At 34.8% G+C, this 14418-nt stretch overlaps 1 protein-coding gene across 1 annotated transcript; it reads right to left on the reverse strand.

Annotated features, from left to right (window-relative positions):
- Positions 1 to 7567: 7567 nt before the first annotated feature.
- LOC126817456 (receptor-interacting serine/threonine-protein kinase 4) lies at positions 7568 to 10261 on the reverse strand. Its single transcript, XM_050544442.2, has 2 exons — positions 9941 to 10261; positions 7568 to 9344 (listed from the first exon to the last, which is right to left on the reverse strand). Exon 2 carries the CDS (start codon positions 9319 to 9321, stop codon positions 8146 to 8148), a length of 1176 nt encoding a protein of 391 aa, XP_050400399.1. The 5' UTR covers positions 9322 to 9344; positions 9941 to 10261; the 3' UTR covers positions 7568 to 8145.
- Positions 10262 to 14418: the final 4157 nt, after the last annotated feature.

The raw sequence follows: 14418 nt of genomic DNA on the forward strand, positions 1-14418 counted from the left end.
CTCAGCGTACTTGCAGATGTGTTGTTAAGGAATGCTCCCCAGCTGTGCTTGTTTTCATTTCGAACTTTCTTGTCCCTTTGCCCCTTTTCCTTACTTACATAAAACAAAACTGTTTTCCCACCCAAACATTCAAAGATTAAGGAATCACATTATTTTACACACTGAAGTGTTTTCCCGTCAATCTAGATCTGTTTCACAAATAAACTACACTTATCCGTTGACGTTCTAGTCAAATATAACCGTAAATTAATTGGGCTCATTATATTAAAGGGGCATCATCAAAAAAATAAATCTTCACCCAGAAATCTGTCCTACATCGTGTGAAGTCCACTATAATATTAGCCAGCACATAATAGTTTATTATAACTTATCAATTAAAACACTCCGGAAATTACTGAATTAATCGAGGAGTACCAAATCCTGTGAAGTTAGAAGTAAACGACGAGGAAAATCCGTGGTTAAAATTCGAACAATTTTCCAGTAGTGGCTGCAGTAATAATCCACAAGGAATTCGATTCGACAGAGTGTTCTAAAGGAATTGGTTAAAATAAGCGGGCACTGGTATCGGCAAAATAAGCTCACATTAAAGGGCCAATCCCGATAATATTTTGGAGAATAAAACTGCTTAATTTTGTGTTAAAATCCCCTAAAATCCTCTACCTCAAGCCGAGAAACTAACTCAATATATGTGATACGTTTTCAAACAACTTAAACCCGTCAGTCTTCATCTGGGAATGGAGACCGGTGTCCCAACCGGTATTATACGGTGTCTGGATAAAACCAGACTTTTATTTTATAAAAATAATGTGTAGGTGAAATTTTACCTTTCGTTATCAAGTACAGCACGTGGGTTAATCACTGTATAGACCTCTAAAGGAACGGGAATCGATTATCAGGTCACCCAACAAAAAAACCGACCCAAAATCTTAAAAGGGTTACGTGTCCGGATAAGCAGTTTTGACGTTAATGTCTAAACAACTCAATATTTTGGGCTGAAATTTTGAGACAAGCTAAATACAACCTTCCTCTATATTTCTGCGCTTAAATTTCATACATACTCGGATTTTATTTTTGAGACTCTTTTCAAATCGGGATAGTCCCTTTAAATATTGGCCTTAATTAGAGGGTTATATTATAACCTATTATTGCACGGAAAACTCATAGATGGACAGGGTTGGGCGACCAACATCACACATCCATACATCACAGCCATGTAGCCCTGATGCACATTGCAAATTTGAAAAAAGAAAATTTTCATGATAATCTAATACATGAAAAATAAACATAACAGAAAGTAACAAAAAATCACATTTTTGTAATGACCTGTAATTTTAAACAGTTTAGTCTATGTCTCTTCCTTCATTTGTGCTTATACATTCTACCAAGTTGTTCGGCATTTACATCCATGTCCAGTCTCTAAGGGTAGCTGCGGTAGCTTATTGAGTAAGTCGTTCGAATGGGATGGAAAACCGAGGTCCAGTAAACGAATTCTTCCATTTGACTTTTAAAAACCCACGGCAATGATATGCCAATTCTTTCTAGAATATGTAATAGCCACTTCCCATGTATTTGAATATCTACATAGCTAACATTTTATTTCTATTTTTGAATAGTATTAAACTAATTCAGATCTTTTATCTATACGGTGGACATGAAATATGTATCATTATGGAGAGTTCTCACGTCTCATGCGAATGATTATTTTTGCTACCGATATTTTACATAAATGTATCTCTAACTATATTACATGTAACCAAATATTAAATATATGTTTCTGGGAGTGTATAGATTGGCACCTAATTTAATAAATTGATATATATTAGATAGTGAAGTATATATAGGATAATACATGTTTAACTTATATATCTTTATAATACATTTTTAAATTACATATGTTTATATACATAAATAACCCAGAGAAATAAAATTCAAAATATTTACCTAATCCATATTAAGTAAGTAACCTAGGCCTATAAGAATATTCAGTTGAAATTGATCCAATATCATAATTAGACTGAGTTGTTTGTTTCATTTATGTTTTTCAAAATATCGACCCTGAAATCGATTATCAGCACATACGATATTTTGTTTCACGAAGGGAAATTGTCTTATCTTAGCTAAACCGTCTAGACATAACAAAACGGATAAACAACAAAGAATATAGGCTTTTTAAGTTTAAACAAATATTTTTACCTCTGGGGTTATATTAGAAAATCTATTAGCCATATTTTTGTTCAATGCTCTGAGGATTTCAAATCTAAATAAAGTGAAATCAACCCGGTAATTGCCTTGTTTATTTTGATAATAATTCACCAAATGTTGGATATTTAAATTTTAATTTTGAGGACAGATTATTAAAGACGTACACGTGTTTATTATATTTTCACTGTTGGTTCCCAAATTTTATTTGACACTAAGTTGCTCGTGGCAAAATATTATCTTCCTGGCATAAGTGCTCGTGAAAGGCGATAATTGAAATTCACCTTCGTTTTCTGTTGATGTGTACATTTCTCGGCTCGTGTGGTTGTTTATACCTGTATTTCTAACAAAATTTTTAATAATTATCTAAGAATTTAACGTTTCATTAAATTAAACGTCTTTATCATTAGACACACCCTTATTTATTCTCTTGACAGGCAGCGTTTTAAAATTTAATTTCGGGGAAACTGCACGCTAACGAAAAATAAATATTTTCTTGCGACTTTGCCCTTATTTTATTTAGACTTGAATTGCGAAATTGAAACGGAAATTGCAAACGACCTAAAGTTTGGAAAAATGTTCCACATGAGAAAATTCAATATGATATACAAGATGGAAAGTTCAACAAAATGCGAATTCACCTGTGCCAATAAAACGATGTGCCAATAACCCCCCCCCCCCCAACACACACACACACACCCTTACCAAACACGCAAAAATAACATATGAAATATGGATATGAAATATATGAAATGGGGTTTAATGTCCTACTGTTCTGCTCCTAAACTGGGCTAATGAAGGCGGGCATACGCCATACAGTGTGCTATGAGTGAAATTTTGCCCGGGCAGCGACGCTACGGCCTACTCTTATATCGAATTCCAACTGCCAAGGGATCTTTTACGTGCACGCCAGTATGTACACGGGGCCTCGGTTTTTCGTCCCATCCGAACGACTAGACAGCTGTCCTTTTCAGGCCCTCCGTCCTGCATCACTGACAAGGGGAAACCACGCCGGAAAATCTGGATGAACTTTCTCGGCCAATGCAGGGATCGAAAAGCCGACCTCCAGGCTAGCGAACCAGCGTCTTACCCACTTAACCACGTGATCCCCTCGCAAAAATAACAATAAAATAATCAAATAAAGAAATCAGTTATAATCATATATAAAAAGATACAAAAATAAGGCGTAAACGCCCCACCCCACCATAACCCCAATTCCTTTTCCAAAAGATAACAAATTAAAATTTCAAAAACCATTAAGCTTGATGTAAAGATTCACAAAATCTTTTTAATTGGTTTATTGATATCGTTGATGTTCTTCAACATCTCGCTTTCTTATTATAAAGACATCATGACAAAATCCGTCTGTTATATCGGCATAGCGGAATAATTTCTTAGTTGTTATGTTCTGTGTTTCGAGTTTCTACTGACTTAAGGTATCACTACACATATTGGACATTTTCTTTCAACAAACATCATCTCGTCAAATCTTTTATTTTGACAGTTTATAAATGAGCGGGAAAACTCGGACCGGCTTCAAAACAAAACACACGGGTATTTAAAACAAAACATGCAAAACAAAGAAAGCTCAGATGAAAACAAAGAGATGACGAGTTTATTTGATAGGTGATGATCTTGTGTTCGTCTTACATAGAAAACATCATGGTGTTTGCCTAATTAAACAGCCACTACAAATAATCACCAGAAAATGAGCATATGTCACACAATACTCTTTATACCGACAATAACCACACAAAGGAGATACTTTGGACGTTAAATTTCGCTGTTTATGCACCATTTGAGCTCGTTACAGATCAATTACGTCATTTCAAGCGTAAAATTGTACCATTTCTTCACTTTTATCCTACGTAATATTCAAGAGATTGAAACCAATTACTCTAGGGGCTACTTATTCCGCTCAGCGACTTATTGGGCGAGACCAACGATTTATTGCCCCTGGCTTAATTTAAAGACCCTACACGTACTTTAACGGGTTCACAGATTGACATGATTTTTGTTCTTAAATATACTCATTTTGATTTGCGAAAAAAAACTCCTTCAAATTGAGAGAGAGAGAGAGAGAGAGAGAGAGAGGGGGGGGGAGAGAGAGAGACGTATTCAAAAAGTATAAACTATACTGGGGTATTATGCAATAAGCCGCTATCGGATCTAGTCAAATATATTTTAAGAGAGAGAGAGAGAGAGAGAGAGAGAGAGAAATGGGTCACTGACACAAACTAGGTCACCTCGGAACTAACATATGGTTCAATTTTATTTCAATAATTCGCTTGCGCGTAGGGGTATTTAGCAGTGGGGGGAAACCGGGGGACCCGGAGAAAACCCACGAGGTTGGACAGGCGACCCTACTTGTCACGTACAACCGGGGAATCGAAACCAAGCCTGTTGACTCAATGAAAGACCTTATGATACAGCACGCGCACGCTAACCATACGAATAATATCATATTTATCATAAATTTGTAATAAACAACAACAACAAAAACACGAATAATTGACAAGAATATTGTACGAAAAAGAAAGCAGGGTTGTTATTATTACCTAGTCTAATTATGGAAGTATTAAATCAATATAAAACAAATGTAAACTTTAAATAGCCATAACCTCAGTTTGAAATCTTTTAATAAATGTATCTTTGATTGTGTATGGACTCTGTATTTAACCCCAATTCGAACATGCCGAGATTTAAAAGAAACTGGTTAATTACTTCACAAAATGTTTCTAGTTCGCAACAATTTTAAACCGCTCGCTTATTCGAAACAAAGAGGAATCGACATAATGCAGGGATTATCAGTTAAATGCCACTGGCAGAACGATTAATGTGCCTATTTTAAACAACCAACTAGATACCATGGTTAGGTGAACAACAGAGTGCAACAAACCATCTGCTACTGTTCTAATATACTGTTGATTAATTATAATGATCCAATTCAATGTTGTCCATGATAAACTGAAATAATCGTCAATTAAAGAATAACGCACTAGGTTTTTTTTATATTCTTTTTTTTTTATCAAGGTAGGGATAGCGAAATGAGAAACGTTCACTTGACAGGATAAATATTCCAAGCTGAGAGTAACATTTGTCTAGTCATTCTTTTTGGATATAAATTTTTGCTCGTTCGTCTTTCTCTTCAGTCCTCACGGCAGATTTCCATTGATTACACCAACGTATAATTTCTCTAGTTTGCCACGCTAATGAATTATAATGAATGAAGGAAATGTAGTTTAACGTGAAAATGAAATGGGATTTAACGCCCTACTGTCCTGCTCCTGTTCTGAACTTTCTCGGCCAACAAATGATCGAACGCGGGACTTCCAGGTTAGCGAGCAACGTCCTATTCACTGGGCTTCTGTGACTCCGTGGAGTTTAACGTCCCGCTTTATTGCGGCATCCTGGCATACGCCATACCTTCCGAACGACTGGGCGATTTTCTTTACCCAGCATTCCATCGCACTCTGCACTGGCAAGGGCAATCCACGGTGGAAAATCCTTGGGAACTTTCTAGCTAATGAATTATATGTATCCCTGGTTTCTTTTGTATATTACACTGGACCAAAAATTAAAAAAAGGAGCGATGGCTTATCAATGCATCCCTACTCACATGTTGGAAAAGTTGCTTAAGTTGATTTTTTGAAAGATCTCTACTTCTGTCAAGCTAATTACTGCCAACGTACTACTGTTACAATTATTATGTAAATATCTGGCCATAGATATTTATTAGAATAAGACTTCCTATGATATTGTGAACAAAAGTGGAGAAAATGGCATTAAAGACTGTTAAATGGTTAAATAGTTAAATGGTTGTGTGTAAGACAAATTTGTGCCTTGGCCTTTCGGTTAACCCACTACTGGTAGATAGATACCCTTGGTAACGATCAAGCTATAGGCTATCTGTCGCATTACATTATGATCGAGACTATAACACCGTGTTAAATAACAATCTCCATTTTTAGAAGGCAGATAAGTGTCGAGATTGGACACGGTCCATTTGGCCACTAATACGACAAATCTGAGAATTTTAGGAACAAAGCAACGTCTTTTCAATGTCATCTAAATCGGAAACAGTAATGCGAAACTTTAACTGCACTAGCCGACTTTATCTGCATAGCGTGTTAACAATTGCAGCAAACTAATCAACAAATCGTTCAAAAATATTTAATGTCGTCTTATCACAGTATCCAAAGCTTGGCACTGAAGATATGGAAAAATACAGACGAGCAGTGGTATGACATCTCAAGGCAAAATTCACTGTGCTGTTGTGGGGTGTCGAGTGAAATATGATATATTTATTGAAGAGGAAGCTGAGACGATATTACACCGGTGTGAAGTAGTGTTAATTAAAGATTATACAAATAAAATGAAATAACACCAAGCGTCATGGTAGTACAGATGACACGATAACGGTAAATTGGTTGTGTATTTGCGTGAGAGATATCCTAACTTTAGCTTCTACCATGATCTCAACGGTATGGTAATCGTATGGCACGCGCTCTTTAGGGAATCTCGGGTTATTTGAGTTTTCGCGAGATTTAGCCTTTGGTTATTTCTTTCTCGTGACAAAACGAGATAAATATTATTGGCTACGGGTTACGAAAACAAACACGGCGACTTATCCGACACTCAATGTTTGTTGATATTTGTAGTAGATAAAATTTACGACCACCAAAAGTTTTCTAAATATTGGTAACTGTTTGTGTCCAAGATGGCCGATTGATGGCGGCCGTGTGCGGTATTGGGAAATATCAAATCTAAAATATACAAACAACATGTCAGCAATGGCGTATTAATATCTTAGTTGAACCCGATGGTATTTTCACAACACAGCGTTTGTAACAAAGTGGTTAATATGGATCTGAAAGACAAGAGTCAAGGAATCCTGAAAGTTTGGCGAATCTCTTTTATCATGTTGTTGCCACACTTGACGATGTTTTTAGAAAACAAACACAAACTATCCAGCATGAACGAGAAAACGACTTTCTCTTCGTATAACCATTCAAGTTTATCATGCAACAAAGCTGGGCACCAAATGATGTTATATAACAAGTATAAACCACATCCAATATCAAGGTCACCGTCACATTTAGGTAATTATTTCCATGTAAGTGAGGAATTGGACGGAAAAAAAAATAAAAAAAATAAAGATAAATTTTGAAATTTGAATTGATGAATTGGTTAAATAATTATCAGCATTGGATATTTACATAACGTGTGATTAAAAAACGGTATAATCAATTTATAGCTTCTTCTATTATATATAGTTCTAATTCAAATTTGTAACCGGAGTCTAGATTTATGTCCAACCAAAGGATTTCATTATTTGACATTAATTGACCACCGGCTTTCATTAATGCCCAACACTCGTTCATATTTTTATACTTTATATCTCATCATTCCAATAAATTAAAATCACAAATACAAATACATACAAAACGAAGAAAAATCATAAAATAAATTTTTAGTCTGTTAGGCCTCTGCAAATCATGTTCCTGTCACAAAAGTTTCTTTTGCTGCATTTATCTTTTTAAAGTTGTTTAATCACTCAAATGTTAACACTTATCCCAAAATAGAGCATAGATAGGAAGTAATAAGGGGTGATTTTAATTCCACAAAGGTAAATTGTGAATAACGAAAATAAGAAAAACACCTTGACAACAAAATGTTATTTTTTGCACGACAGCAATTAGTGAGGAGAATTTTTTTTGTTATTTATAAATAGAGGAGTCATTGTCTACATTAGTTTCAAGTCGCCATCGTCAACATTCCGCCATTGTTCCGTCCATTAATAAAAATGTGTATTGACAAATAAGCCATGTTTTAAAACTATTGTAAATGTTATTGTAACAGCGTGTGGTTTTGTTTAGCATTTTGTTATTGTTCTCACAATATAACAAGTAAATGGTTTATTTTTATTCATAATATTGTTGTCTGTTACATGGCCACCAACTCTCCAATAGGAGGTAAAATGCACTCATTGTTCACTACCGGTTCCACACATTGTACTTTACTTGATGTCATTTCCGCTTCTGTTGTAACAGGCTTTTGATCACGAGGAGTTAATTGGCGCCAATCTGGCTGATATTGTTCCGAGTAGGCCTTAAAGATTGTTAACATGTCGGGTATATGGGCATTTGGATTGCTTACCGCAAGACTCCGTAATTTCGCAGTAGAGGGGGCGCCCATTGCCCATCTGACTGATCCTGGTTTATCCGATTTTGGACGTCTCGATTCTGATTCGTTAATTTCACTAAGTAACATCCTCCTGGCATCGTGCCCATCTATCAAGTTCTCATCTAAATTCTTCTCAATTACGTTTTGCCTACAGACAGTTGGTAATCTCATAGTACTATCGAGGGACTGAGACACTGTGTGGGTACCATGTTGACAGAGAGGTATCCAAGATTGGTGGTACATCCTACTCTGTCGAGCGAACGATATAGCAAATTGTTGAGCAGCGCGGTTACCATAAGTTTGCCCCGTTAGAGCTCTAGATCCAACAGTCTTGATTTCGTAGCTCTTCTTCGTCCAATCTCCAGCATTTAAGTAATATTCATTGTCTTTGAGCGTTGGCGAAGCTTTGCCTTTGGTCAAGAGAACATAAGCCGATGCATAATGGCCGTTCTTACAGCATATCAACAAAGCTGTATAACCTAAAGTGTTTCTTCGGTCAATGTTCAGTCCGTATTTGAGATAAGTGTCTGCTAACATTTCCACAATCCGGGGATTACCGCAGAGACAAGAGTGATGTAACGGTGTATTGCCATCATTGTCCGGTTCGTTTATATCCAAAATATCCTCGGATAATATCTTAGCTACGATCTTCTCCTTCCCATTCATACAAGCATACCCTAATGCTGTTCGTCCTAAATTGTCTTTGATGTTCATAAAAGCTCCAGCCTCTAAAAATATTTTCGCCATTTTGTAACCAAGGTCTTCATTTTCGATGAAACAGGTCAACATAAGTGCCGTTCTACCATTAAGATCCCTGGAATCGATGTTGACATTATGTTTTGAGACCAAAAGTCTGACTTGGTGCAGACGACAATCCAGCACAGCCTGGTGAAGAGCAGTTTTTACCAATCGTTTGGCCATAGGTGGTAAATCCATTGTGTGTTTTTGTTTTCCAAATGCTGAAAATTAGAAGACATTTTATATATTATTTTTCACTATAATATAGAACATGTTGTCAAAAGTGGTGATATTTGATATTAAGTCTTTTCTTATTGTTCCAACGTCCAGACTATACAACGCGGTTTCCTCTTGTCAGGAGGGTCTGGCAAGGAGAGTGTCTAGCCGTTTGGATGGTACGAAAAACCGAGGTCCCGTGTAAACATTGGCGTGCACGTAAAAGAACCCCTGACAGTTCGAATTCGAAATAAGAATATGTCGTACCAGGTTAATGAAAATGGGCATATACGCCATACAGTGTACTATGAAGGAAAATTTTCCCGGACGGCAATTAGATTCAAACTGTCAAGGGCAAACCACGCTGGACGATCTCGAGATCGATTCGTGCGCCATCCCCTTACTCACTAAGCCTAATTTTGTTTAATCTAAATAATGAAAATGCCTATCTGATATCTGGCACATCCAGGCTTTAATGTGATTCATTTAATATCGTCCACACTGATATCTACCCGTCAATACGATATACCTTTACTATTAATATGCAAGAGGTACATAGGATATCTATAAGTTATTTTTAAATAATAAAAATGTCACCTACCTTTAACAACTGTCCTACAAATAGTGTGTTTGTTTCTATGTGGTTCTGTTTCTAATGAAGTACTTTATCTCGGTAACTCATAGCATAAAAAAAATCACTATATAATAATCTACTTCATTTAATCCTTTGTCTTATTGGATTACACGGTCGTTAATCTTATTCAGTATACATTGTACTTATATTATATATGAAATGGTATATTATCCCATTGAACCTATAACCGCGTTATTACCTATATAAGATTTAGGTTTATATACCTATTGAATATGTGGTGTACAGTTTGTTTTATACGTGTGACTACATGAATACCAATTAATAGTGTGTGCGTTTAACTTCTATTACATACCGTCATATAAATATGTCAAGGTCATCGTACACTAGTAACAATCTGTAGTCTTGATTATGTAGCCTTTTGTTACAAAATTTAAATATGCAAGCAAAATAGCAGATAACAAGCTGATATATGTTCGAATTGCATGTAAAGAATGCGAATCCTTTAAATATATAATAGTACCAATTAAAGCGGCGCTATCACCTTCCCCACATGATTTTTATCTGTAACTTCAAAATAACTCAGGACTCTCCTAATTATGCAAGCTCTAAGAAGTGAACTACTTTGAGCCACGTATAAATATAATGTCATGAAGACCTCCAATATACCTTCATATTGTAGGAGTGCAAATTATTTGATTAAAACAAGACGAAAGAAAACTTCTTCATCATAGAAATTGATTAATGAATATGGAATTCATATTATGTGCACATGCTTAGTGAAATCGCATATTTTTTCTTTTCTTTTTTTGCTGGCGAGAGTGAGAGTGCTGCTTTAAGTTTGACTTGACCTTATCAAAAATGTATATGCCCCTATCTTTTATCATTGGTCCAATCAATGTGTATTAAGCAAATCCTTCTAATCTGAAAAGGTAGTGTTTAAAATTTAAATCAATCAAGTTATCTACCTAGATCAAGCCTTTAAATATTTGATTGTAAATGAATTGTAGGCCGTTCATTTAAAGCAGTACAAATCGGTCAGTAATTGTTCTGTTCTTTTGTTGTTATCGGATTTCAGTGGATCACAATTTGAACGAAAAGCGGTTTATGGTTACACGGGATAATCCATTCTAGATAACAAAATATAATGAAATATTTTTTTCTCTAACCTTGTGTCCATGGTGATTAAGACTACAATATATCCCACACTGCCACATGACGTGCACGTGGGGGTCTTTAGCTATGAATTAATACATTTTATTGTTTGGCCAACCAAATGGATTGTAATAAATGATCTAGACTATAAGTGGGTCTCCTAGCACAAAACCAAGGATCGTTTTCTATTGAGACCAAGGCAATAAAGACCATTATAGGGTCATTTATCGATTGTGTTGAAGGCTAAAGGAGTCCATGATCAGCATAAATTAGAAACCAATATAATACCCAATGTAAATTTGACTTGTAATATGTAAATAAAGATATTATTTATTCAGTAATTTTTTTTTCATTTATTGTCTTTTTAGAGTATTGTCTTTCTTGAAAGCAATAATTGAACATAAAATACACAAAAAACCCTACGCCATAATTAAAGGGTTTTAAAGGTCCAATGTACAATATCACACGTTTCGTATATAGCTATAGTACCATTACTTGATATGCTAATTACAATTATTAAAATCTCGATACATCAAAAGTTGATAGTCATTCTTCTTACTTAAAGTGACACGGGCGCTTTTATTTGGATAAAACAATATGATTTGTTTTTTAGGATGTCAGATATAAGCGAGTTTTTTTTTCAACTGTTGACAAAACTAGCCCCATTCCGCTTAATCTTTCGGATCAAATTTTTCGTCGGGTAAAGCTTTCGCCATCACTAATCGAAATAACACACCAGATCAATCCGAATTCGATACTTATTTCACCGAAATCTATGAGGTTTAGCTCCTTTAAAGTAACTGAACAAATTTAAGGGCCGAATGTGTTCTTTAGTTAGATGTCATATTGACCTCATGGATTAACTAACAAGATATTCCACGATTGATCGATTTTGATAATTTGTGTGCTTTTTGATAAGAATACGTATAAAAATTATGGGCTGAGGGTCTATATTTGCTCTTTAGCCTGGAATGTTGTACCTTTAAGAGAGACCCGAAAAGGTTTTAATACTGTTGTGTTGTGAGTTTAGTACACTTTCATTAAGACCGAATTTGAAACTTTGACGTTGCATTTATTTTTTTAGCATACACATTCCCAAACCGGCACGCGTTTTAAAGATACGGGTTTTCAGAAATTGGCACGTTCCGTCAACCCTGGCATTGCTCGAACACAGTTCATCCATAATGTGTTACCATTAATGGAAACAAAACGCGGTAAAAGTAAAGAATTTGATCCCCCACTCATTATCGTTTATATTACTTTGATGTTAGTATTTTGGTCAGGTAAATATTAGATATATCAATAATATAATGACAAGAAAAATTCCACACAATAAAGCAACTAATTGATATTATTTTCTCAATTAATAACCGTTTATTTGTAATTCTGTATATTTGTGATCCAGCATGAATTGATGATATTAATTATAGACTAGGAATACAAACAGACAATTAAATATATTTTCATGAAATATTTTTCTATTGAAAGTATCTTACTTTATTCTTATTAAATAAACACTGTAAGGAACTAATACTATTTCTCTTAATTTTTCGAGTATTTAAACAATAGAAGTTTTCGTATGGTTAGAGGGATAATTTGGACATTTGTATATAACATAATTATTTGAATAGATCTTTTGTTTTCTGTACAAATATCTTAGAATGGTGTTTTATTTTTACAATTTGTGTTCAAGTAGATCAAGGTTATCTATATTGCAAAACATTAACTCATTTTTCACCAATTATCCGCTTTTATTTTTCATTTGAAAGACTACGCGGAAGTCGATTAGATCTGAACACTAGCTCTACGCTCAGACGTAGGGTTCACATTGTCATCCCAGAAAATAAATCAACACAATTTTATTTTCGATTAAGAGATCTACCCATATTAAGTTTTGTCAACTTAAAATTTGCTTAGGTTAGTTTTGCATTGCCATCTTTTTATGTCTTATATTAAGCAGTAATAATAATTTTGCTATCTTTTTTAAACAATCCAGTTCATTTTTCGTGACTATTCTTAACACTCAGGTGTGCTTAGCATCATAATAACCACAGTCTTTACATTAAATAGTACATGCTTTTGGCATTTGAATTGTAACGGAAAGGTCGGGCTTGAAGTGTCTTTGATGAATTTGTAACTGTTTTACTCATTTTTTCTTTAGTGATTTTCCGATCCCAAATGTCAACCTCTAAGAAACTACTGAATAACGATGATAAAAATAATGTAGTTTTAAGACAGGCTTTTAAAATAGCAGCCATCTTTATGTAACATATGCCAAGATATAGTTTAATTTGGCAGTGAAATATTTATTTGAAGAGCTGAAGTTAATGTTACTTCAAGTCGCTGTCGATCATAAACTGTTTACATATTCAATCATAATTACTTTCAAGTCTATATGATCTGATGGTTCATAACGATAAAATGCGAAACTAATAGTTTCTTGCGCAAAAAATAGCTTCACTAATTTTTCAAAAACGGAAACATGAATCAACTTGACTGACAGAAAAAAAGAAAAACTGTAAAGACGATTAGACGAAACACACACGCTAGGAGCGCGTGAAATTCAAATTTGTTGGTTTAAATCTCAGTGTGTTTTGCCTGGAATAATCATTGCTTTAAATTACCTAGGTCGTAGTTCGGCATTTCGTTTATACCAATGATCCGTAAATGTATGTTTCATTGTGAACATGTCGGAATAAGTCTGAGACATAGCAAGCAGGTGATATGTCTATATGATATATGACATGTTATATCACACCATAAGAAAATATGCGTGTTAATTTCCCGGTAGCAAATTTAGCATGGCCGTCTTGATTTCATTTCCTGGGGTAATTTACGAAATGCATCTGTTATGTAAGCATCTCGTAGGAATTGATAGGAATTTTTACCAAGAACTGCAAAAATAATGAATCGTTGAAATGATTACAACAAAAAGCGTTAAATGTTGTAAACAAATTGTTTCTATTTGGGTTGATGAATGTGTTTTTGGTACGAGTTATTCCGCTTACTATGACTATAGATATAACAGTATAATTACTGTAATCATAACAGATCTAATTACACAGTTAAATAATATATCTTAGCAGTCATTATCTCATTTTATAAGTTACTTGCGCGTTTTGAAACGATATGGAGTTTAACGTCATGCTTTTCTGTTCCTTTGGGGCTAATGAAGACAGTTGTACGTTAGGCCTACTGTATTCCACGATATTGCAGAAAGAATTCCTTGCGTTTATTACGCCACTGGCCGAACCGGGAACAGCTATTGTCAGTTGGAAAGGGTCGACACACTAAATAAATGCAATAAAAACATGGTCATTTTTAAGCTTGGA

This window comes from Patella vulgata, chromosome 4 (assembly GCF_932274485.2).
Source record: "Patella vulgata chromosome 4, xgPatVulg1.2, whole genome shotgun sequence".
Lineage (NCBI taxonomy): Eukaryota > Metazoa > Mollusca > Gastropoda > Patellidae > Patella > Patella vulgata.

Excerpts from the sequence above, each read along its gene's own strand:
- LOC126817456 (XM_050544442.2), bottom strand. The coding sequence starts at position 9,321 with ATGGATTTACCACCTATGGCCAAACGATTGGTAAAAACTGCTCTTCAC.